The sequence below is a fragment of the Epinephelus moara genome, chromosome 15 (genome assembly GCF_006386435.1).
Source record: "Epinephelus moara isolate mb chromosome 15, YSFRI_EMoa_1.0, whole genome shotgun sequence".
In the NCBI taxonomy this organism is placed as follows: Eukaryota; Metazoa; Chordata; class Actinopteri; order Perciformes; family Serranidae; genus Epinephelus; species Epinephelus moara.
Genome location: NC_065520.1, coordinates 3,941,975 through 3,964,319, shown reverse-complemented (window position 1 = coordinate 3,964,319; position 22,345 = coordinate 3,941,975). Strand labels below are relative to the sequence as shown.

Genomic DNA, 22,345 nt, shown 5'->3' with positions numbered 1-22,345 from the left:
GCATGAGGTGAGTTCAACCTTATTCAAATGTTCTCTTACACTTGGGAACACCAACCAATTATACTTTCAACCCATCATCCTTCCTTTCTATTGTACTCACCTTCCTAATTACAGTACTTGAAACCAAATAGAAGAAGTTGAGATTACAGTATCATTTAACAGTTGTAAACAGCTCCCTTATTCTCTGTTATATAACTTTATTAAGCTACTTTGATATGATAAAGGAAAATCACTGCATGAAAACACATCGGAAGGAAAATTAAAATTGTCTTTATCATATGCCAATATAGAGGCACTGAGAGACACCAGAGAACCCGCAAGGCTTGTGTCAGACAAGAGACTCCCTTCATCTTTGTATCTTGTCACAGTTGAAAGTGTGAAATGTACTTTTATGATATAACTGTTTTGCCTTGATACAAGAGACACAATGTCATCAGACAGTGCCTCATATTGTTGAGTTAGTTGAGCGGCGTTCTAACAACAAACATGCCTATTGCTGAGCTCATGCTTCCTTTTGCCTCTCAACTCAAGTGTGATGTTTGCTTACATGTGGCTTTTTTATTTGTTCATGTATGATAAGATAGTAGCCATTCAACTGAGCTTGGTAAGGTCGGTGTGTATGTTAGTAGTAAACAACAGACACAGTAGAAATTCCAGAGTTTCTGACAATCGTCTTCTTCCACACTCTCCAAGCTACCTCAACCAAGAAAGACGGGCCCATACTGTTACAGTCTTTATCTGTGAAAGCACTGTTTGAATTTAAGTGAGGGTTTGTTGGGGTTGCACAAGGTTAGGGTATATGATTTTGAGAATGTGTGCACAGTTGCACATGTTCATAAAGAATTATACATCCTCAAACACACCAGTAAATAACTCACCCACAACTTACACATTTACAGGACCAGTGTGTAGGATTTAGTGGCACTGAGCAGTGAGGTTACAGATTACAACCAAGTCAGTACCTCTCTTCTCATCCTCCCCTTTCAAATGTGTACTCTTGGACAACCTACGGTGGCCTTGAGATGCATTTGCACCACCAAAAAACACGAAAGGCCTTCTCTAGAGCCAGTGTTTGGTTTGCCTCTTCTGTAGAAACATGGGGCTGCAACATGGCAGGCTCCTTAGAAGAGCACCCACTCCTAATGTAAATAGTAAAAGGCGTATTTAAGACAGTTGTGGTGTTCATACACACTGGTCCCGTAATAACCAAGTTTATGGTACAGATTTACGTTGTTAACCATTAGTCAAAAGTTCGAACAGTCTAATAGTAGAAGATTTGAACTCTTCATTCTTGCAAGACAGTGTTCAATTAGTCATCAATACCTATTTAATTAATTAGTCATCATGGTAAACTGGGTTATAATCATGCTTTTTGTATCAGGTTTAAATGAAGAGAGCTGCCATGTGAAGCCATTTTTCATCTAAAATCTATAAATCATTTGTGGTGATTAAATCAACTATTGGCTCATCTAATTGCACTTCAGAGAGGAATGTCCTTTAAAGCACAAAAGAACAAAAGCTTTTAAGATTCCTTGCACTTACAGATACCTTTTCAAGATCATTTATCTAAAACAAAACAGACATTTAGAGACATGAGCGAGAGTGATTTGAGAGATGGAAACAGTCTGTGTGTGTCTGTTGTCTGAAGATGGAGGGGAGCGAGGGGTTGAGGATGAGAAGGAGTCAGATTAGTAGAGGAAGACTGAGTGGTCTTTGGGGAGATTATGTCCTCAGGTCACCAAATGCTTAAACTCAGATTATATTTATGAAACATTTTTTTTTTTTTTTTTTTTAATAATTCCTGTCATGTGTTCTTACTTTCAGTGTAGCGCTGGTCTTGAAACACTTAAATTATGTGTATTTGGACTATGTAATATTTAATACTATTGCATATGGAACAATGGTTTGCAAACAGGCAAGACGTTGGGATATGAATAGTTGGTGAGTAACCTGTTTTGTAGTGGTGATATCAAAAAAGACACCGCTGCAGACAGTCTGTCATGCTACTCCACAAGATAGGGAAATTAATTTTGAGTGAACAGAAATCAACACTTGGGCGACAACAATATTCATCAGCAGTGTCTTTACCTACAAACAGGATAACCATTCAAAAAACCCTTTGTAATGCACTTCCAATAATTTGAAGGAGAGCAAAGTCCTTGTTCTGTGCAAAAATATTTTTTTTTGTGAAGCTCGAAGCTACAATGAAGCCTCTGCTGTCTGAATTAACCTCCAAATTTATGTTTTTCTGTATGTAATTCCATCTTTGTGTTTCTCTCTGCACTGCAAGTCAGCACAGAAAGGGATACCTGAACTAAAAAGACTAACAGGAGGAGATGCCTACGGGATTTGATTTACTCAGCCTCATATTTACGTCAGATGAAGTTTTGAATATATATTTTGCACAACACAAGGATCCTGCATTTTGTCCCCATCACTTACATTGAAAGCATAATAATAAGAAATCTTTTAATGGTCAGTACGGAGAGAATGAATGTAGGGACCATGGTTAGGGATAAATTAGATAAGGTCAAGTTTAGGAGTTGTGTGTGGAGTTGACATTGCTGCATTCCTACTTTCTTTAATAAATGTTAGTTAATTTCAGAATTTTACACCTAAGTAATTTGATACATGTGTACTCTATTAGTTTGTTTTGTTTGAACAGGTTAACAATACCACCAGAAGATGGCAATGAGAGCTATTAAAATAATCCATTTTCACTCAAACTAGGAGTATGCTTAAGTAAGAGCATATCTAAGCTCACTGCAAGAAATGTCAACAACACAGTATTAAATTTGAATTTCCAGAATTTTTTGGAAATCAGCAGATCACGTGGGAACATCAAAGAGGTTTAATTATTTTATACCAAGTTAAAATTATATGACGGAAACAGATTAATTTCCTTCTGTATTACATTAACTACCTGCTCTGTATGTGCTGAAACACATATTACTACAACTAACCTGGATCCACCAAAAACTTTTGATATAGTAAACTCTAGAACCAGAAGTCACCCCTACGGACATGTACCTAGACCCTGTATCAGTTTTGTGTTTCCATCGCTGACAATACTCTTAAATGTGGGCAGAGTTGTTGTCATTCACTGCTCCAGCCAGCTTCCTCCTCATCAGTGATGCAGAGGGAAGTATGCACCACATTTATTGTCAACAAATTGGAGTTGCACACAGATATCTTCAAAACAGAAAGGTCTCTCAATGGGATTTTTACAAATCGCGGGTTTGTGCATTGAGTCCTTCTCAGGCAAGCGCAAGGGTTGATGTGCTGCTAAAGCGCATCAGAAGGACATGACACAGAATGACAGAATAACAGAATGACACCCCTTTGTTGGACACCCCAATAGAGGGGTGACAAAAAATGGGAACAGTAAGGAACGGTTCTATTTGTACCATCCACAACTTTTCTCAGTGGAAACTGACAAAATGTGTACTGAACTGAACTGAACTGAACTGAACTTCTTTGAGGAAACAGGGCGTAATAGTCAACAAATTGTTGTACATAGTGGTTGGCATCCTGTAGTACTTAACAATTAACAATTTCACTCCTTATTTGAGAACTTCTGCACTCAACATCTTGATCCATTCAATTTCATTCTTGTTTCCACTCGTCTATTGTAGTTATCTGTAGTGATCCTTAAAGCCACAGCAATATAATCCTTCAAACTTTTTCCAAACATTCCATTATCATCATATGTTTGGCTCTATTATCCTTATTCGGCGGCTTAGATTCTGTCTGCAACAATGCCTTTTGTCTGTCATTTCTGTCTCACTCCTTGACTTTGCTCTCTTTTCTCTCAATCTCATATGGAGCTGTGCAAGAAAAGGCAGGGGGCAGTAAAAGAGCATTACATGGTAATGTGCAGCGCCATGCCCTGCTGTATTATACAGTGTGATGCTCTGGCAATGTAAGAGGCTTTGAATGGAAAGACCCTGGAGCGTATTGTTATGGATAAACAATGTCTAATTGATTAATGTATGTTCTTGTCTCAATAGGCAGTGTACATCCTTCTTTTTGTTGTCTGGTTTTTGTGGCAGGCTTGCTGGAAAATGATAGAAAAGAGATCCAATAGTATGTAGTGTACTGTAGAGAATATTGTGTCTGTCATTATCTCCTGACATTTTACAGACCAAATAACACATTAAAAAAAAGAATCAGAAGATGCATTGATACTGAAAATAAAGTTAGTTGCGTCCCTGTTTTCCACTCTGATATGAATGACTCATTTGCTTACTTTACTGCTGACTTTATTTTCTACTCTTTCTCCTGTTGAAGCCTTTAGCATCTCGTGCACAGAGCTAGAGTATTCCTCCGTGTCTCACAATGTCCGCAGTAACTGTAAAAAGAATTGGTGCTAGAGGATGTTTGCGTATTATAAACAAACATAAGATTCTTGGCATGTCTCATACTGATTTACCATTTCACATGCCAACCTGGGAGCTTAACCTTGTTTTAACCCCAATAAAACTCTTTGACGTTCTCCTTCAGCCCCATTGTTTCACCTCAGACCTGCTTAGCTGCCAATTGACAGCTGTCCACAAGTGTCTTTGTCCGTGTGTGTGTGTGTGTTTTATTTTCCATGCTCAGTACACCCAGTCCCCCAGCTGACCTACCAGTGAACCTTGACCGCTGCATGTTCAAAGACACCGCGCAAGCTTATTTGTAGTCCCGTTGTGTGTGGACAGACGAGCATGGGAGGCCTGAGATTCTTCCCCTCTGTCACTTCTCTTTGATTCCAGTCATGAAACGCTTGTTAACATTTCTTTTTCATTTCTTTCGTTCTCCTTTTTACTGTTTGTCTGTCTGAATTTCATGCCTTTCCTCAATGCAAACCAACATGTTTATTTTCTGACCTACTATAACTCCACTCTCCCTCCATTTCTGTCTACAAGTAAGCAGTTCCTCTCTGACAATGCCCAGTGTGTCATTTAGTTATTTATAGTATGTGTTTGTGTTTCTGAAGGGTGCTCTTCTAGGAGCCCTATCCATGTCTTGATAAAAGAAATTCCTTGGCCCACTCTGGGGTCTTAACAATAGGACAGCTCAGACACTGAGCTTAAGAGACTCAGAACAGTTAAAAACACACATGCACCTGCTACCACATGTCATGTTTTCGTCTTGAGTCACATACATACTTCATGCACAAGCAGTCCATAGATTTCCTCTGCTCTAAAAGTTGCTTTCAGTCAAAATGACAACATGCACAGATATAAACTAGAACTGAGTTGACAGTCTCTGAAACAGTCAAACCAAGGACACAGACATACCTTTATCGAGAGACTAGAGTATTTATTGTAAGTTGTTTTAGTGCTAAAATGAGTCTATTAGTCCATTGATTCATCCAGTTTTGATTAAATTGTCTTTCTAAATTCATTAAGTATAAATTTCGGACTGTTGGTTAAACTAAGCAATCCATTAGACTCCTGGAAAAGGTGATGTTGTCATTAGGATTTTCACTCTTCTCTGACATTTTATAGACAGATTCAATTATGAAGCAAATATCAAATCAGTAAAATAAACTGAAATAAAAAAGAGTAATTCATAATGAAAATCATAAGCTACAGTCTAAAGTCAAATAGTAGTTAATACTGTGTGCTTTCTATGGATGAATGTCACTTATTGAAGATTTATAAGTTGATGTCCTACATTGTAAAAGGGACCTATTCTGCTTTTCCTTTTCTTCTGTATATATAAAATGTTACAATGCAGGATGTTCATATTAAATGTGGCCAAGGTTTCAAATAACAAAGTATATAAATGTAGTCCCTGAGAGCAAAAACCTCAGCTTTCAGACTCTGCTTCTACTTTTGAGACAAGCTGACATCAGCTTTTGATAGATTTCTTTATGTGGTCATCTGCTCCAGGCATGTTCCTGCGAGTGTTTTCATTACATAGAAATGTAATCTTGCTCTAACATGTCAGATTGTGAACATTTTGTAGTAGAAGTTTTTATTTGTGATTTTTCATGGTATAAAGTGCTGCTATATTCTGCTACAGCCCTGACACAAAAAGCCAGTGGTTGGCAGACGGACAATGTTGGGCCATAGGTGAGTGTCTGTCGCCCTGAGTCTGTGTGGTGCGTCCCGCACAGTTGCCCCTTGTTGGCCCCTGTTTTTATTGGCTGATTCAGCATGTTGAATCGCACAAGTGGAGAAATAGAAGTAAGGAAAGTAAACAAAGAGCTTAAGTCGAGAGGGAGACAGATCAAAACAAGCTTGTTATATAAGGTAAGATCATTTTTCTTTAGCAGAAATGTTCATGATACTTTCAGTTATTGTTCACTGGCGTACAGTAAATATGATTTGTTCTTTCAACATTGGATTGTGTTGTTAATGGACTAACAGGCTAAGCTGCGCCAAGACAGTCTTGTGGTTTCCCCTTTGAATGACGATTACAGACTGCTGCCATCTGCTGGTGTGGAGAGTTATTTTCTCTCATGCAGGTGCAGAATGTGCGTGCTGGTTGGTCATGGGCTACAGTCTTTGTGGTGTTTTCATGTGCAACTTTTTGGCTGAGACATGGCAATGTCAGACAACGCAACTGGGGGCCTCTGTTGCCCGCTAGTTCTCTGAAGTCTGTTTGGTGTGTCTGGGCCTTTACAGTTATTCCCTGGCTGCAGTGACGGTGCAGACACATTGAGAGCACACATAGGAAGACTTTGAAATGCTGACCAATCAGAGCAGAATGGGCGTTTCTGGGAGGGGGCCTAAAGTGACTGGCGCTAAATCGGAGCATTTAAGTTGGAGGGTGAATACAGGTTTTCCAGCACAGACAATATAAGGAAGACAAAGAGTTGTTTAAAAATCAAAGCCTGTAAACATGTTATTGTAGAAACCAAAAATACAAGTATGAACCTGAAAATGAGCACAATAGGTCCCCTTTATTGTTGCAGTATTATGTAAGTAGTTTTAGATTGGGATTACTGGATTTATTGTTTGTACACCTCCTAGTGGCTGTCTTTGCTGTCCTATTAGCTATGTGCAGGGTTGTGTAGCTACTTGCTTTATCAAAGTTGACGGTGGAAACTTATACCTCACCTTTTGAGGAGTAGCAGTGATAGATTGGAAGTTGTTTGACCCAGAGTACCTCAGAATTTCCAACATGTGAAGATACGTTTGATAAATTAGTGGCATTTTATGACAATGCATTGATTTTAATTGGATTTTTTATCATTAAAATATTGCTTTATCACCACCATCACATTAGCATAAAGTCTGATGGGATGCTTTCTTATCCGTGAAGGGAATTACTCCTTTTGTTTCTTTCCAGACTGTTATAGAAAAGAAGCCCTGAACTAGATTTGGTGGCTCACTCAGGGACTCTGGATATTCAGCGAGAGTAATTTTATCCACGGCCAGATTTTGCTGTTATTTTGACAGTATTAAATATATCAGTCTTTTTTAGATGATGACTCAAAGAAATTGGCACTTATTTAGGTTTTGGAGTCTCCCTTGATGTGCTCAAAGAACTGTGGACGTTTAACCAGACTTTTGCATACTTCTCGACATATATGGACAGTTACTTTTTACTTCTCAAAAATCCCTTTAATCCTTTTGAGAATTGGTTTCTCAAAAAAGAATTCAACAAATATCCAAATAAAAAATCAGACCCATGAACAAATACTTTGAAAAGGGGCTGATCCATGGCTCCTCTTTAGATTTCATAACCACCGACAAAAGACAACATCACATGGAAAGGGGAAAGGAAAATAAACGTAAGAAAGAAAGATGAGAGACAAAGAGAGGAGGAAACATAAAAACGTGTGAGTCGGGGGATGTCAGGAGGGGTGGGTGATGTGGATTAAAATGGAACGGCCCCGGGCTCCACTCCATTTTTGTCTGGTTAAAGGACAAAGTGAGAGGGGGAAGTTAGTCCCTGTGTGTGTGTGTGTGTGTGTTTGTGTGTGTGTGTGTGTGTGTGTGTCCCCACAGATTGTATTATCTGTGTGTCAGTTGATAGAACCCCTGGTATTCTTGAAAGGCTCTTATTGACAGACTTAATGCCCTTATTGAACATGAGACACGTGGCTGACACACTCCCCTCAAGTGTATGCCTGTCCAAGCAAATGCTGAAAGTGTGTATATCTATAAGCATGCGTTGCTGTCTGTGTGAGCCCCCTGTATCTGCCCTGTGTGAGCCTGTATTGATTTCCACACCAGAAGTCTCCTCTCTCTGCTGGTTGAATTATACCATCACAGGGTGTCCAGTCACTGCCCTCAGGACGTCTAACAGGGGGAAAAAACATCCTTTTGATGAATAAAAGTTTAAAAGCTTTGATTTTCGTGGCTAATGCATAGACTACAAACTTTTGTACTGTCAGATAATATCCAAAATCTACATTTGTGCTTTTGATGCCATTTTTGTAGTGGTGCCCTGTTAAAAAAATCTTAAGTTGGCAAATCATTTTTCAGCTATTTTCACTCCTTTTGGCTTTGTCTTTGACAATATCATGTTGTTTAAATGACTTTTCACACCTATTGAGCAGAGCTTATCAGGTAGCATTAATTGAAAAGCATTGACTGTAGTAAAAGATGCAGGTGTCCTCGAAACATCACTTTCAACGAATTAATTCCTGTTATTCTTTGAAGCAAAGAGAGTGGGGAAGCTTTGAATAAATCCACTTCTCATCTTTTTTTTGCAGTTGGCAGGGAACTATTGTTCATTAAATTAAACTAGTGAGAGAAAAGGAGGCACATAAATTGGCAAAAAGTTAATGTGTGGCCAATTTTCTACAGCCAATTGTCCCCACATGAGCTGAATTTCTCTTGTAATTCAGTCGACATACTGTTGATGCAAAAATTTGAGCATGGGGGAACCAAGGTGAGTAACATGCTGGGTACATATAGACTGCATTAAAGAAACAGACAAACCCACCGTGGCGTAACCCATTGGTTTGTGGACTGCAATTTGAAGCCTTATGTTTGGCATTTTGGCCATTGCCATCTTGGGTTTTTGGAGCCAATATGACCATATTTGGACGAGAGGGTGGAGCTGTAGATAAGCGAAAAGTGGATCTGACTGACAACTCGAGGACATCCCCATGCCCTAAAGCATAACCTGCTTCATTGTCTGTTTTACTCTTAAGTGGGACCATAATTTACAAAATGAACATTATGCTATATAGGGCTGGATATCAACACTGATTTCCTGTATTGATTCAATTTCAATTAAAAGATTGATCTCAGATTCTATGAATCGATATCAGGTCAGTCAAATGAAGATGGATTTGAATTTGATGAATTGAAAAAAATTTAACAACACTTCAAGGACGACACAGCGTAGCTTAACGTTAGCCTGCAGCTGCAATTTTAGAGTGGAAAAACTGTAGTCCTGATAGATGTTAGCTTGCCATCTTCTGGCAACGAGCCAAAACGTCCGTCATTTGTAGTTTTACAGAGTTAAACTCTGAACCGAGAAGTGCTCTTTATTTAACTGAAGCACACCTTCTCACTAAATTTTTGTTTGCTACACAGGTTTGAGGTCACTAATTGTTTGCAGAACTTAATTCAATATGTCTTCTACCACATCATTAACCGTAACTTGTTACAACCATTGTGATATGCATGAACATAATCTCTGTGTAATAGGTAACGTGAATAATTTAGAATACATTTAAACACAGTTTCCTTTGTCTTATGGCATTAAACACATTGTCTCACGGCATGCTGGGAAACTTCACCCATTTAGTCCCCAATACAACGAATGGAAAGTTCATTACTCTTTTGAAGGGCGTACATGCATTATCATGCTGTTATATCAGTGGTATTAAATGGTCTCACAAGTGACAATAATACTGGTTATTGCAGTTGTTTTTGGAACGATATATTGTCCAACAAAAGTAGTTGTCGTGACAGGCAGATAACCCCTTGGTACTTACCTTTTGTGTCTACATTCCAACAATACCACCCACCCTATGGCACTTATTCTGCAAGCCAAGCGTGCATTATGTGACAAACATGTAGGGTATCTTCTTTTCAGCTGCTCCAACAAACCTACTCAAAACAGAACTTGGAAAGAGATAAGGCCTACATCACTACCATGAGTAAACTCCAGGCTGAATGTAAGCTTTCCCACTAGGTGGCATGGTGAGGCATAATCACTTACCTGAAGCACCCGCATGCTCCACTGCTGCTGCATTTACTTATTATGTGATGTTAAGCCATTTGTCTCTATCACGTAGCCTCTCTTGTTCATTGTCTGTTCAGTTGCCCTCTTGACTCGTGTGTTTCAGTCTTTTATCAACACTCTTTTTGATTTTGTCTTTTTCTCCCCTCTATTCTTTCGTTGCCTCTTTTATTTCTTCCTCCCCTTCTCACCCCTTTTCCTTCCCCTTTGTGTGATGAAAAAGTGCAGTCTTGGCGTTTCAGTCTCATATCAAATGCTCATATGCGTAAAGGGAGAGAGAGACAAAGATGCCAGCCAGTGTTGCACTGTGTGTGTGAGTGTGTGTGTTTGCCAGAAGAACATTGCATTGAAGCACCAGTGAACATCTGGCCCATGTGCCAATGATTGGTTGGGGAAGTTCCTCAGGATATAACACTTGAAAATGTCTTGGCATGTTCGCGACAACAGCAGTGCAGTTTGTGCAGCGAGAGTGTGTGTATGTGTGTGTGTGTGTGTGACGACTGTATTTTGTGTGTGAACGTGCGCTGGTAAGTGATTATATTTGTGATGCGTGTCTGTGAGGGATGATTGTATTAAATGTGTGAGAAAACTATTATGTGTGAGTGAGTTTAAGATGATTGTATTCTTGTGCTCGTGTGTGAGTGGTGATTGTACAGTACTTGTGTGTATGTGTTGGGAGCTTTTACTTCCCACCATTAGCTCTAAACCCTTTTTTGAGCAGGCGGCTGATTCTTCCCTTGATTACTATTTAGACTTCCACTCGTTTACCGAGCGCCATCTCTCCTTTGTTTTATCTCTCCGTTTATACCTTCTGCTAGCTCGTTATTCCACTTTCTCTGGAATAATTTAATTTTCTTTGCTGGTTCCTAACGGTGCTACTTAGGTTCAACGAGAGGCCAGTAGAAGTTTTTCTGCTTTTACCTGTGTTTTCATGTTTTTCTCCATAACCACTTCTTTCCTGTTGTTCTCTTCATTTTCATTCTTCTTTGCACTTTCTTCTCTCCTGTGTGACTCTCACACCCTGATCACCTAATACACTCTAATAGGCTGCACATGCATGGCTTTGCACGCCGCTGATCACACATGTGTCTGCTGTGTTCACATGTGCCCGTAAAGGAGGCGGCGGCCCTCATCGGCGACGTCCGCCCCGGTGGTGACGACGGGCGGTGGGCCGTGGAAGATGCGGCAGGGTTGTTAAAAGTGTTGTTAAGAGAGCGGCTGGCAGCTGTTCCTGACAGGTTGGGGATGGAAGGACAGATGGTGTTTGATTAGCGAACAGACCGCTGATGGAATGGAGGGAGGAATGAGGGAGGAGGAAATTGATATCAGTTAGGAGGGAGGGAGGGTAAAAAGAAGATGGAGGGATGGATTCTTTGACTTAAGGATGGATCAATGGATGATAAATGCATAGTAAAGACTTCAGAACAATGGAAGGACCGATGATCGTAAATTGTGAATGAATTGAAGAATATATGGATAGATGCACACGATTATGACAAATAGAAGGGCAGTTTTTTTTTAATAAATGAGATATTGATGAAAGAATTGATAGTTGACTTAACAGCTTAGATATAACATAAAAGTAAAGGATTTATAAGAGATCTGAATGATGTGAAATAGGAGCATTACCTGATGGAGAAACGAGGGGATGCACAGCATGCTGGGAGGAGGAGGTGAAAACGCTGTCGGGGCAGCTGCTCGAAACAACAATTAGCTTCATCCACCTGGGTGCCATCTTAAAGAACTGATGCAAATAAACCTGCAGCGCTGGCTGATTAAAGTCTGTTCAACAAGCTAACAGTGATTGTTGCAGACAGCGATGGTCCGATTCAATCAGTCGTTTATTTGAATGATGTTTTTAAAGTTGATGTGTTGAAATGATTCATAATTAGAGCTGAGTTCAGCTTTCTAACAGGTCAGGCTGAGGTCAGACAGTGCGATGAAGTTCTGCTTAAGCAGCTTGTGATCACAATGAGAACGATATCAAACGGTGATGGTAGAACTACGAAATCTGCCAGTGTGCAGCTGAAAAAGTCTAGACGAAAAAACAAACTTGAACTTGAACTTGAACTTGAACATCCTAGAGCAACACACTCTCACACCGACCTCGTCACATATTGACGTTCGGTCAACGTGCAAGGTACCCTGGTTATGTACTGATGGTCTGGGATGCCGTGTCAAGTTCTGGCTGTTACATGCATTGTCTGTTTTCCAAATAGACATCCGTTTTTACAGGAAATGTACAGTTTGCATACAGTCTCTTTCAAAATAATCGCACTACGTCGGTACAGTGCTGTAATTTGACTTTTTTTTCTTTTAACAACACACGCACATGGTTGGGTTTAGGATAAAAGAACAGGGTTTGGCTTTACAATCTTATGGGAAGCGAACACTGGCCTCCCAGGTGAAAGTTGGTGGTTGTTGGACCCGCCCACCCCACTTGGACTTCCACAGTCTTAACAGTTGTTGTTATCCTGCTGCGTTTCCCCCTGACTTCATTGGGCACTGTTAAACATTAACAGCGACCAGCCACGTAACATGCCGCTGCTTTTTTTGTCAGTGTGTGACGCTGGAAGTCACTGACCAAGCGCTGGATTTGGACGACTTCCGAATGAGACCGCGTTGTCTAGAGCTGAAATGTTCTTATGCGTATGATTAATTTCCAAGGTTCACTAGACAGCAGGGCTGCAACTAACACTTAGCTTCATTTTCAATTAACTTGCAGAATATTTTATCAATTAACCAACCAATTGTTGCATCTATAAAATGCAAATAAACAGTGAAAATGCCCAATTTGAGGCCTTTGCATAACAAATACATAGCTTTCATATGTATCTCTCCTGCTTCTGTACACTAGAGTTACCTAGGCTGTCACCACCTGACCATGTCATGTATTTGGCACTGCAGCGACCTGAGTTATGAAATGACACTGTGAGGCTATTAAGTTGCTCTCCATAGAAGTGTCATCATTTCTGCTGTGCAATTCTAAATAGGCTAAAAAATTCCATCTCTTTGTCATGGCAGATTTTAAGAAAGACTTTGCGTCCATATATTTCAACTTCTTTTACTTTTGCTGGTCCCCTGCCCACCTCTGTCCTGTTCCACTTTCTTGTCGCGGATTTGTATGTCCTGCAGATTCCGCCACATTTTCATCACTGTTCCCTGGTTGAACACCTCTCTAAAGGCTTTTCATAGATGCGAAAAATTACAGAAAACCCAACAGTTCCTGAAAACTTCAATGACAAATGAAAGTTTCAGAGTTGGTAAGTAGACGTGATTGACACAACATGAGGTCGTATTTATTTCAATGTGTGCTAATTTTGAAATAAAAATAGGCACTTCGTGTGCAAAAGCCTTCAGTACCATCAGAATGCTTGTTTTGTATTTCCACTGGTCCAGAACCCAAAGATATTTAAGTTAAGTTAACTTAAGACAAAAGAAAAGAAGCACATCCTCACGGAGAATATTTGGCTCAAAAAGTGATTTACATGATCGATCAAAATCAAAATAGTTTGCTAAAGGGGTAGCTGTTATTGAACATGAACATAAAACAGGAGGTTGATCCCAAAGTGATGCTAGTGGCAAAACCTTCTATAAAAATGAGTTTAATTAACCAGTTAATTAGTTTACAACCTCCAGACAACCTTTTATAATTCAGATGAAGATTTCCAACGTTTACTTTTATTTCCCTAAAAACATGACATTTCAAGTGACATGACAAGTTATCTCACTATTTAGGTTTATAGTTTTCTTAACAACTGTGTGACATGAGCATTGCCTGACAGTGTCAATAATTAATTGGGCTTTTGGTAGTTTTTGGTTGAAGCTTGTGGAATTATTTTTGTATTTAATACAACCAAATATTACTTAAAAAATTAACTCTCATGCTCATTTCAAACACAAACCATTTATTTTGTTGGTGGGATTTTCTGTATCTAACTAAAACCCTTAACATATAAACAATGAGAGGTGTAGCAAGAGGAAAGTGAACAGGCACATTCATCTAAGGGTTCATTTATGCCCCACATTAGATACAGAAATGGATGGAGCTTTATGTTGAACCTCTGCATCTATTGTCCATCTATTGGCTGTATGATCTATACCAGGGGTCTGCAACCTTTGCCATTAAAAGAGCCATTTTTGACCAAAAATAATTTGAAAAAATCTGTGTGGAGCCGCAAAACATGTTTGAGCCTTATAATCAAGGTAAATAGCCTATTAAGTCTAAATTAGCGTATACTTATGGTCTAAATAAGCATTTGTTAATATGTTTTACCACAAGGTGGACACTGTGCAGGGCACTATTAATAATTATCTGGTACTTAAATTTTGCAGAGCTGGCAGTGAGAGCAAACAAATCTGTCCACGCACTACTACATTCTCTATTTTATTCAATTTACTTTTTTGGATTTGGCATCCATAGCTAACCAGCCACTGCTATCGAGGTTCAGCAACATTTGGATTCATAGAATGAATTTCCATAGACTTCTTTTCTCAAAGGCTCAAGGAGCCACTGGACAGGGGCTAAAGAGCCACATGTGGCTCCGGAGCCACAGGTTGCCTACCCCTGATCTATACCATCATAAAGGATGCATGGAAGTATGAGAAAAGTGAAGTTTACAACGTTTGAAACGGACTTAACTGTAATTGTATGTAAAGGGAGTATAAATGAGCCTTTATCTCCATCATTACCAGTGATACCTTAGAACCATGATGATTAAGCAGGATAACTTGCTGCTGGTTGCTTTGCTGTCCATCCTCAGTTATGCTTATCAACATGGGGTATGTTTTGTGTATTTTTTGTGCAACCTTCACACTTAAATCTAAAAAGGTTCCAGGAGAAAAACGCCAAATGGATAAAAAGACATAAACAGCATGAAAACAAGCAGGTGGGATTCCATTTTACAGCTGCTGTCATATGAAGTAAATGCTTAATTTCTACAAACCAATGAGCTGAAGTTATATCCTAAAAATGCAGTCTTTGGTTATGAGATAGCAATTACGACAGTGAAGTCAGGCTTGTTTTTGTGATAATTCTCATTGCTGTAGCAACAGACATAAACTTGTGCTTCTGCCTCATCCCAGGTCGTTGCATCCATCTACCAATATGGCAGTGGATGTGAATAAAGTGGGGAAAAACTTACTCTTTCACACACATTCACACACACACCACAGTCCACTGTAGCAGCAGTTAACGCGGAGAAGACAGTTACAGCTATTAGGATAATGTTGAGGAGAGATTTTCCTCTATAATAAACTCTCTCCCTACTCCATAATAATAGCGGCCATTACCCAAGATGTATCACTGTCATGCCATCTCGGCGGACAATAAGTGTGTTTGTGCATATGACGGGGTGATTGAGAATGAAACAATCAGCAGGCCAACACAAACACAGCTGTTTTATTGTTGCGCTGCTCAGATGTATTTTCACAGGCAGACGGTGTGTGTGTGTGTGTGTGTGTGTGTGTGTGTGTGTGTGTGTGTGTGTGTGTGTGTGTGTGTGTGTGTGTGTGTGTGTGTGAGATCATATAGAGCAAAGAGTGACCCCACCTCCTGTTCAGCCCCTCCTGTTCTAATGAAAAGCTTTGGCAGTATAAGCCAATGCACAGGACACCCCTCATCTCTCTCCGTCTGTATTTTTGTGTTGTTGTTCTTACAGCTGAAATCTGCAACAGTTTTTTAATGTGTCACTATAATTTTCATCTGTGTTGATGAGTACTGCATACCAATAACACCTAGGAGTCTGCCTTTTGTTTTCTCCAAAGCACTTAGTCACAAACTTTGTTGAAAATCTTTATAGACTACAGTTGACATATGATTGTTCTCTACCTGCAGTATTTTCTTCCAAAACCAGTGCTCAAAATCGGTGTAGTGGACATGCTGATCTGACTTTCCCAATACCAATTCCAATACTGCACCTCGGGGCACAGAAACAGAGCACAATTAAGTCCCACCCACATTGGAGGGGAAAACAATTCATGATCTCAGTTGACTTTGTACTGCATGAAGGTACCTCCTTGTCACTTCTGTCTTTGAGCAAACGACAGAAAAATACCAAATAGCTCCTGAACAAAAAAACCTGAGCCTTTAAAAAAACAAAATTTGACCCAGGCAGGAGGCATCACTAGAAGGAATAAGGAAACTGTGGGATCCTCATGAATAAGTTACAGTTGCTATCCTGGCCAGACAAATTGTACAAGCTTACTGTTCAAGCTTACTAAGCCACACAAGGCCTGGTTTTGATCTTGGTCAAGTTAAATTATAATCTCAACTGTAGGAGTATAAATCACCAGTTTCATCATGATACGATAATATATCGATTCTTAGGACAACCATTTGATATTTGCAGATATTACACAGCCAAAATACAATTTTGATTCAATGCGATTAAGAGGCCTGTGATCGATATGAGACGATATCATCTCCCCATTTTTAACACAGTCGGTTACAGAAGAAGCTGCTACCCCTTTCTTTTTTTGCTTTTGGCCATAAGAGATAAAAACAACACATAAATAACGTAAGAAATAGTAATCACGTAAGTGCAGTAAAGTTCCCTTTAAACTGACTCCACTGACATACAGAAAACAGCACATGGGATGAGTTAACCTTAAGGCCTGTCTGCCAGAAGGAAATCTTTTCATTTGAACCCAAACCATCGTCATATTCATAAAACTTCAGGTCTATCTGGCGTAAAGCCCTGAAAGCAAACGTCTCCAAACAGCCATAAAACATGGATTAACAGCATCATTTAACAAAAGTATCAAATACAGCTCAATAATAACTGTCAAGGATCATGGACAAAACAATTGTTTTTGCTAGTCACACATTATTAGCTTAAGCATGTTTCCATTGTATAAATTAGCCAAGCAGCTAGCAGACTTTTCTCCTCTACTCGTAGCTTAACAAATTACATGTAATGGTATTATTTTTCTTACTCAATATTGATTTAAGTCACTGCATCTCCCAACAGAACAGCTCAGTTAAATTTCAGCCTGCATGCATGTTTTTTTCAGCCGAACACTGTTGAAACAGAGCAGCTAATGTTGCTGTAGTGAGAAGTTAGCAGAGTCAGATGCTCGTTCAGACAGGTACGCTGTGTTTTATCTCATAACAGCATTGTTTACATACGGCTGTCTGTTGTTGTATTTTCTCAAAATCAGGTTTAAGGTCTCTGCTTTGTGTTTAGTGCCAATAACCAAATGTTCGCATGCCACCACCCTAAAATAACATGAACATGGTTAACATTGTACCTGCTAAACATCAGGACATTTGCATTTAGCTCAGTCATCACAGTGCCTACTTAGTACAGTCTCACTGGTGTGGCTGTGGACTCTTTTTTTATAGCTTTTTTTATTCTGTGATGTTTTGTGAGTAACTTCCTTATCACTTTTGTCTGATACCTGATTTTTACAGGGGCTGTCACTCTTCAGAATACTAACAGTTTATTGTGCTATCATCTTCATTGGATTTCTGGAAAAATATGCATTATTACATACAAATGCTGTCATGGTATTGTTGGGATTGTATTTAAACTTGAGCACAGAAGTGCGTGTAGTCGTCTTTTATACACACCTTGAGAGAAAGAGGGAGAGACGGAGAGAGGGAGGGAGAGAGAGACGAGAAAAAAGAGAGGCACATTGAGTGCTGGCACTTTATCCCATGCTGGTGATGGTGGTTGGCATTGTGTGATGCCAGTTAGCGTTTGGCGCCAGCACACAGAGGGCATGGTGTGTGTTTGTGAGTGTTAGGGAGGTAAGTGGTGTGAGAGGAGGACAGAAATAAAACCTACGAGAAAGCAGGCAAGGAGGAGAGGAGACAGGCGAGGTAAATAGGTGACGAGGAGGAGCAACGTCAATGATGAAGGGGTGAGAGAGGATGAACAGAGGACGGATAGAGGAGTGAGGAGGATGGTAGGGCAATGAGGGCAGACAGGCCTTGTCCCTGTGCCTTTGTGTGTGTGTAAGTGTGAGTCTACACCTATGTCTTTTTGTGTGTGTGTCTGTCCCTGCGTCTTTGTACTGGCTAATCTAGGCGTCAGCAGCTTTTTGAGGCTTTTGTGCTGACAATAATCACACAGCGCTCCTCTTTTCAATTCATCAGCAACAACAACAAGGGATCACATGTCCCCTATACAGAATCCAGAGAGAGGGAGACGGAGGGAGGGAGGGAGTGAGTGAGGGAGTGAGGGCATGGACAGAGTTAAAGTGGCCATCATGTTGCCTAGTTACTGCTTGATGGCGATTTGGTGTGTGTGGGCAGGCACATGCAAACAGTCAACGCCCTCCACACCTCTGCTGAACACAAATAGAACAGAGAAAAGTACAATCATACACTTCCTCTTGTTTTTTCAAAGAATAATTTATTTCATGTTGCAGTGTGATGGATAAACAATGAGTAAACCACTGGTCAAATCTGTAGCAAGCATTAATAATAATCATCATCATCAGAATAACATTAATAGGAATAATTATTTCAATTATAAATAATAACAATATCAGAGTGATCAGAGTAATTATTACATCTATACAAGCTACAAATATCAGCATTTTGTCCTATGTCTTTTTTTTCTGCTGTTAAAACCTTAAACACTTCACACATGACCCGGCCGGTGCAGCTGCCCCTCTTGGCCACCCAGAGCAAAGAGAAAAATCTGTTTTTCTTGCAATGACTTACAATTTCAGCATAAAGGGGGATTGAATTTGGACATTTTGACATCTCTGAGGTTTTAAGAATAGCTGATTAAACCACGGTTAGTCACCAGTGTTTATACTGTAAGTGTTAAAATCCTTTGTGCAAGTGTGTATCACCAAAGGTTAGCCTGTCCCAGAGCACCATGAAGAATGATTCTTGTGTTAGCATCATGTGGGAATGAAGTGCTGCTTAGAGAGTGATCTGCAAAGCACATTAAACTGGAATGAATGAGTTGCTTCCTGTCAATTGTTACAAAATGATTCATTCACTATTACAATGATTTACAATAGCGTGAATCCGCTTTGCATTTAAACTGAAATCGTAAATAATCTGATAATCTCATAATGAACAAATGAAGCATCCAACACAAATTAAATTTAAAAAAAAGAAAGAACAATACCAAAATTGTTATGACACTAACATGTCATCACTACTGAGCCCAATTTCTTGAATAAAATGTCGGTATTTTATGTTTCTGCACACCATGAATATGTTATATTAATATGTTTCATATGTATGATGTAGATCAGATTACATATATAAGCCAAGATAGCTGCCAAGCAACAGACAGCAGGAGACCACTATTTGAGACCAACAAGAGCAGGTGTTTTTAATGAGAGCTTGGGGCATGTCCAGCCATGTTTGTAGTTACAAAACTGGGTTCTTTTTGCAGAGAGTATGAGACATTTCCAATTTTTTGTTTGTTTCTTTTTTTGTTTTTCTTGAGATCCGTCAGCCCTATTTGCTGCAAAAAAAAAAAAGTGTGTGTTTTCTCAATGACAGTTTCAGACACGAAACCAAGTGTTTCTGAGGGTAGTTTGGGACATGTCTAGCCATATTTGTAGCGACAAAACTGGATTCTTTTTTGGAGAGTTCGGGACATTTCCAGTTTGTTTTTTTATTTTTAACAAGAGTTTGAGACCCATCAGACGTGTTTGTTGAAAAAAAAAACCCTTTTCTTACCAGTTAAGAAACCCTTTCTTACCAGTTTCGCACATGTCCAGCCCTGTTTGCAGCGACTAAACCAAGTGTTTTAAACGGTCGTTTGGAGCATGTCTAGCAATGTTTGTAGCGACAAAATTGGGTATTTTTTGAGGAGAGTCCGAGACATTTCCAGCTGTGTTCGTATAAAAAAATAAAAGGTGTTTATTAACAAGAGTTCGAGACCCTTCAGCTGTGTTTGTTGCAAAAAAAGCAGGTGTTTTCTTAATGACAGTTTTGGACATGTCTACCCGTATTTGCAGCGACCAAACCAAGTTTTTTTTAAAGATAGTTAAAGACATATCTAGCCATGTTTGTAGCAACCAAACTGGGCGTTTTTGAACATAGTTCTGGACATGTCCAGCCATGATTGTAGCGACAACAGCAAGTGTTGAACGGCAGGACATGTCCACCGGCGTGACCAAACTGCATCTTTTTAACACAGATCCAGCAGTGTTTGTAGCAACCAAACCAAGTGTTTTTTAACAACAATTTGGGACATGTCCAGCTGTGTCTGTAGTGATCAAACTGGGTACTTCAAACTAAAGCATAACCCTTACTGTTTTTTTAATGCCTAAACCGTACCACACTTTAACCACAGTGTTGTCACAACGTAAAAATTAAAAACTGAATCATAAAGAAACAAAGTTTATACATATCAGTTACATATGAAACATACAAATAAAATGTATGTCCGTGGCTGGCAGAAGCCAAAGCCAACACTTATTCCGCTGATTGGGTTGCAATGCTGGATCCCAAATTTATCTAGCATCAGTGCTATACATTGAAAATATAAATAAGTTAGTAGTAGTTGGACCAGATACTAGCTTATCACAGATATGTATAGATAATGCTGGTGTATTTGGTCAGAAATTGTGGTGCAGATATGCCAAAATAATTAAGAGACAGTGTCTCTTTTTCATAGTTTGCCCACCAAAAAGCAAGGAAACAGGTTTCTTTTTCAACTGTAAAATGTTCCCCTCAGTTCGTTATTTGTCACCAATCATCCATAACAAAATATAAATTTCAAAGATGTCTGCCATGTAAAAACCAAGGAAAAAGGGACCATCCTCAATTATCAATATTATCATTGAAAATAAGTAAAATAAGTGCAGAAACTGAGGTAAACGAATCAATCTGATTTTCCAGTTTTCCATTCAATTTGTTTTGTGTCTTTTTCAAATATTGTAAAAATGTAACTGATAGTATCTCGATCTGAGAGATGAAATAAAAAGTTTTGGGTCTTTGATGCTCTGGGTGCCTGAATGCAACATGAGCCAAGAGGGGCGGACAGGAAGGGGTGGGGCAGGGAGAGCCACACAGTCAAAACAAACACCCAGTAAGTCTCAGTACAGTAAGAAGAGGGAGAAGTAAAAATAGGAGGGGGAAAAAAGAAGGGAAATAAACAACAACTAAGTTTATTTATGTCCAGTTTTTCTGGGTTCAGGTGAGGATTTGGGAATGCTACTGTGCTTTCCTATTCAAGAGGTGTGTACGTGTGTGTTCCTGTGTATGCATGTGTATCTGTGAGTGACTGAGGGGTTCATAGAAGAGAGGCTGTACGCTTATACAAAGGAGAAAAATACAGAAACATCACTTTTTTTCAAAAATGTCCATGTAACTTAAAAACATCCACAATAAAAAGATTTTTATATATTATCATCTTTATTTTTAGTTCGCCCCCGACCCCAAGTCATGGGCTGAAGATTGATCCATCATCTTCCTCCTCACTTTGTTCCTCCAGAGAAGGATGAAGAGCGAGCTTGGACGAGGTGGAGGAGAAAGAGAAGACGGGGGTTTTCGGCATGGTGGAGTTTTTCTGTAAGTGCAAGGATTTTCACTGTTTTGCTTTTAATTTATAAAAGTCTCACAATATGTTAATTTGAGCATTGTCTGACTCTGAGTTCGAGCCCTCTACCTTGTTCAAGAAGAATTTTTTTTTTTTCTTTAGAAAACATTTTGAGGGCAGGTTTGTCTTTAAAAGTTGGGCTGACCAAAAACAACCATCAACAAACCTCTCCAGAAGCCTCAAAGTAGAACCACTTCAAGTCTCTGCATTGCGTTACAACTGTCAAACGCACTTCACTGAAGACCTCAACCTAGTCTAAGTCGTGCTTTCTTACAGTCTTCTCACTGTCCTTGGAGGTTTGTCTTGCTCGCTGCGTTTCCTCCTTCGCCCTAGTCAGTCATGGAGGAGTTCTTGTAGACAGTTGGGGGATTTGAAGACATCAGGAACCTCGCTGTCCAGTTTGCAGATCACCTTGTAGATGGCCTTCTTCCAGGATGGGTCCGCGTCCTTTCCAGCCACAATGGCGTTAAAGAACTCGCGCAGAGTCACCTGGGCCACCTCCAGAAATCGCTCAGGAACCTGATGAAGAAAAAGGAAGTGGGGAGAGGGGGAGGGAAGGAGGCAGAAAGATAAAGGAAATCATGAGTGATATGCTTGCTTTGATTGTTTAAACGGATGAGGAACTTCCCTTCAATCACCTTCCCCTTTCCTGTCCTAAATAAATAATACAGCATTTATGCTAA

General features: G+C 39.6%; 1 protein-coding gene and 1 long non-coding RNA gene across 4 annotated transcripts in view; one reads left to right on the top strand and one right to left on the bottom strand.

Annotated features, from left to right (window-relative positions):
- Positions 1 to 22,345, top strand: part of LOC126401641 (uncharacterized) — a 154,354-nt gene that overhangs the window by 47,251 nt on the left and 84,758 nt on the right. The gene's annotated exons all lie outside the window — the stretch shown is intronic.
- prox1a (prospero homeobox 1a) overlaps positions 19,582 to 22,345 on the bottom strand; it is a 53,774-nt gene continuing 51,010 nt past the window's right edge. For both annotated transcript variants that reach the window (XM_050062962.1, XM_050062961.1), the window contains one exon: positions 19,582 to 22,181. In XM_050062962.1, the coding sequence (XP_049918919.1) occupies positions 21,996 to 22,181 (186 nt within the window). In that variant the 3' untranslated portion in view covers positions 19,582 to 21,995. The remainder of the gene's footprint in view (positions 22,182 to 22,345) is intronic.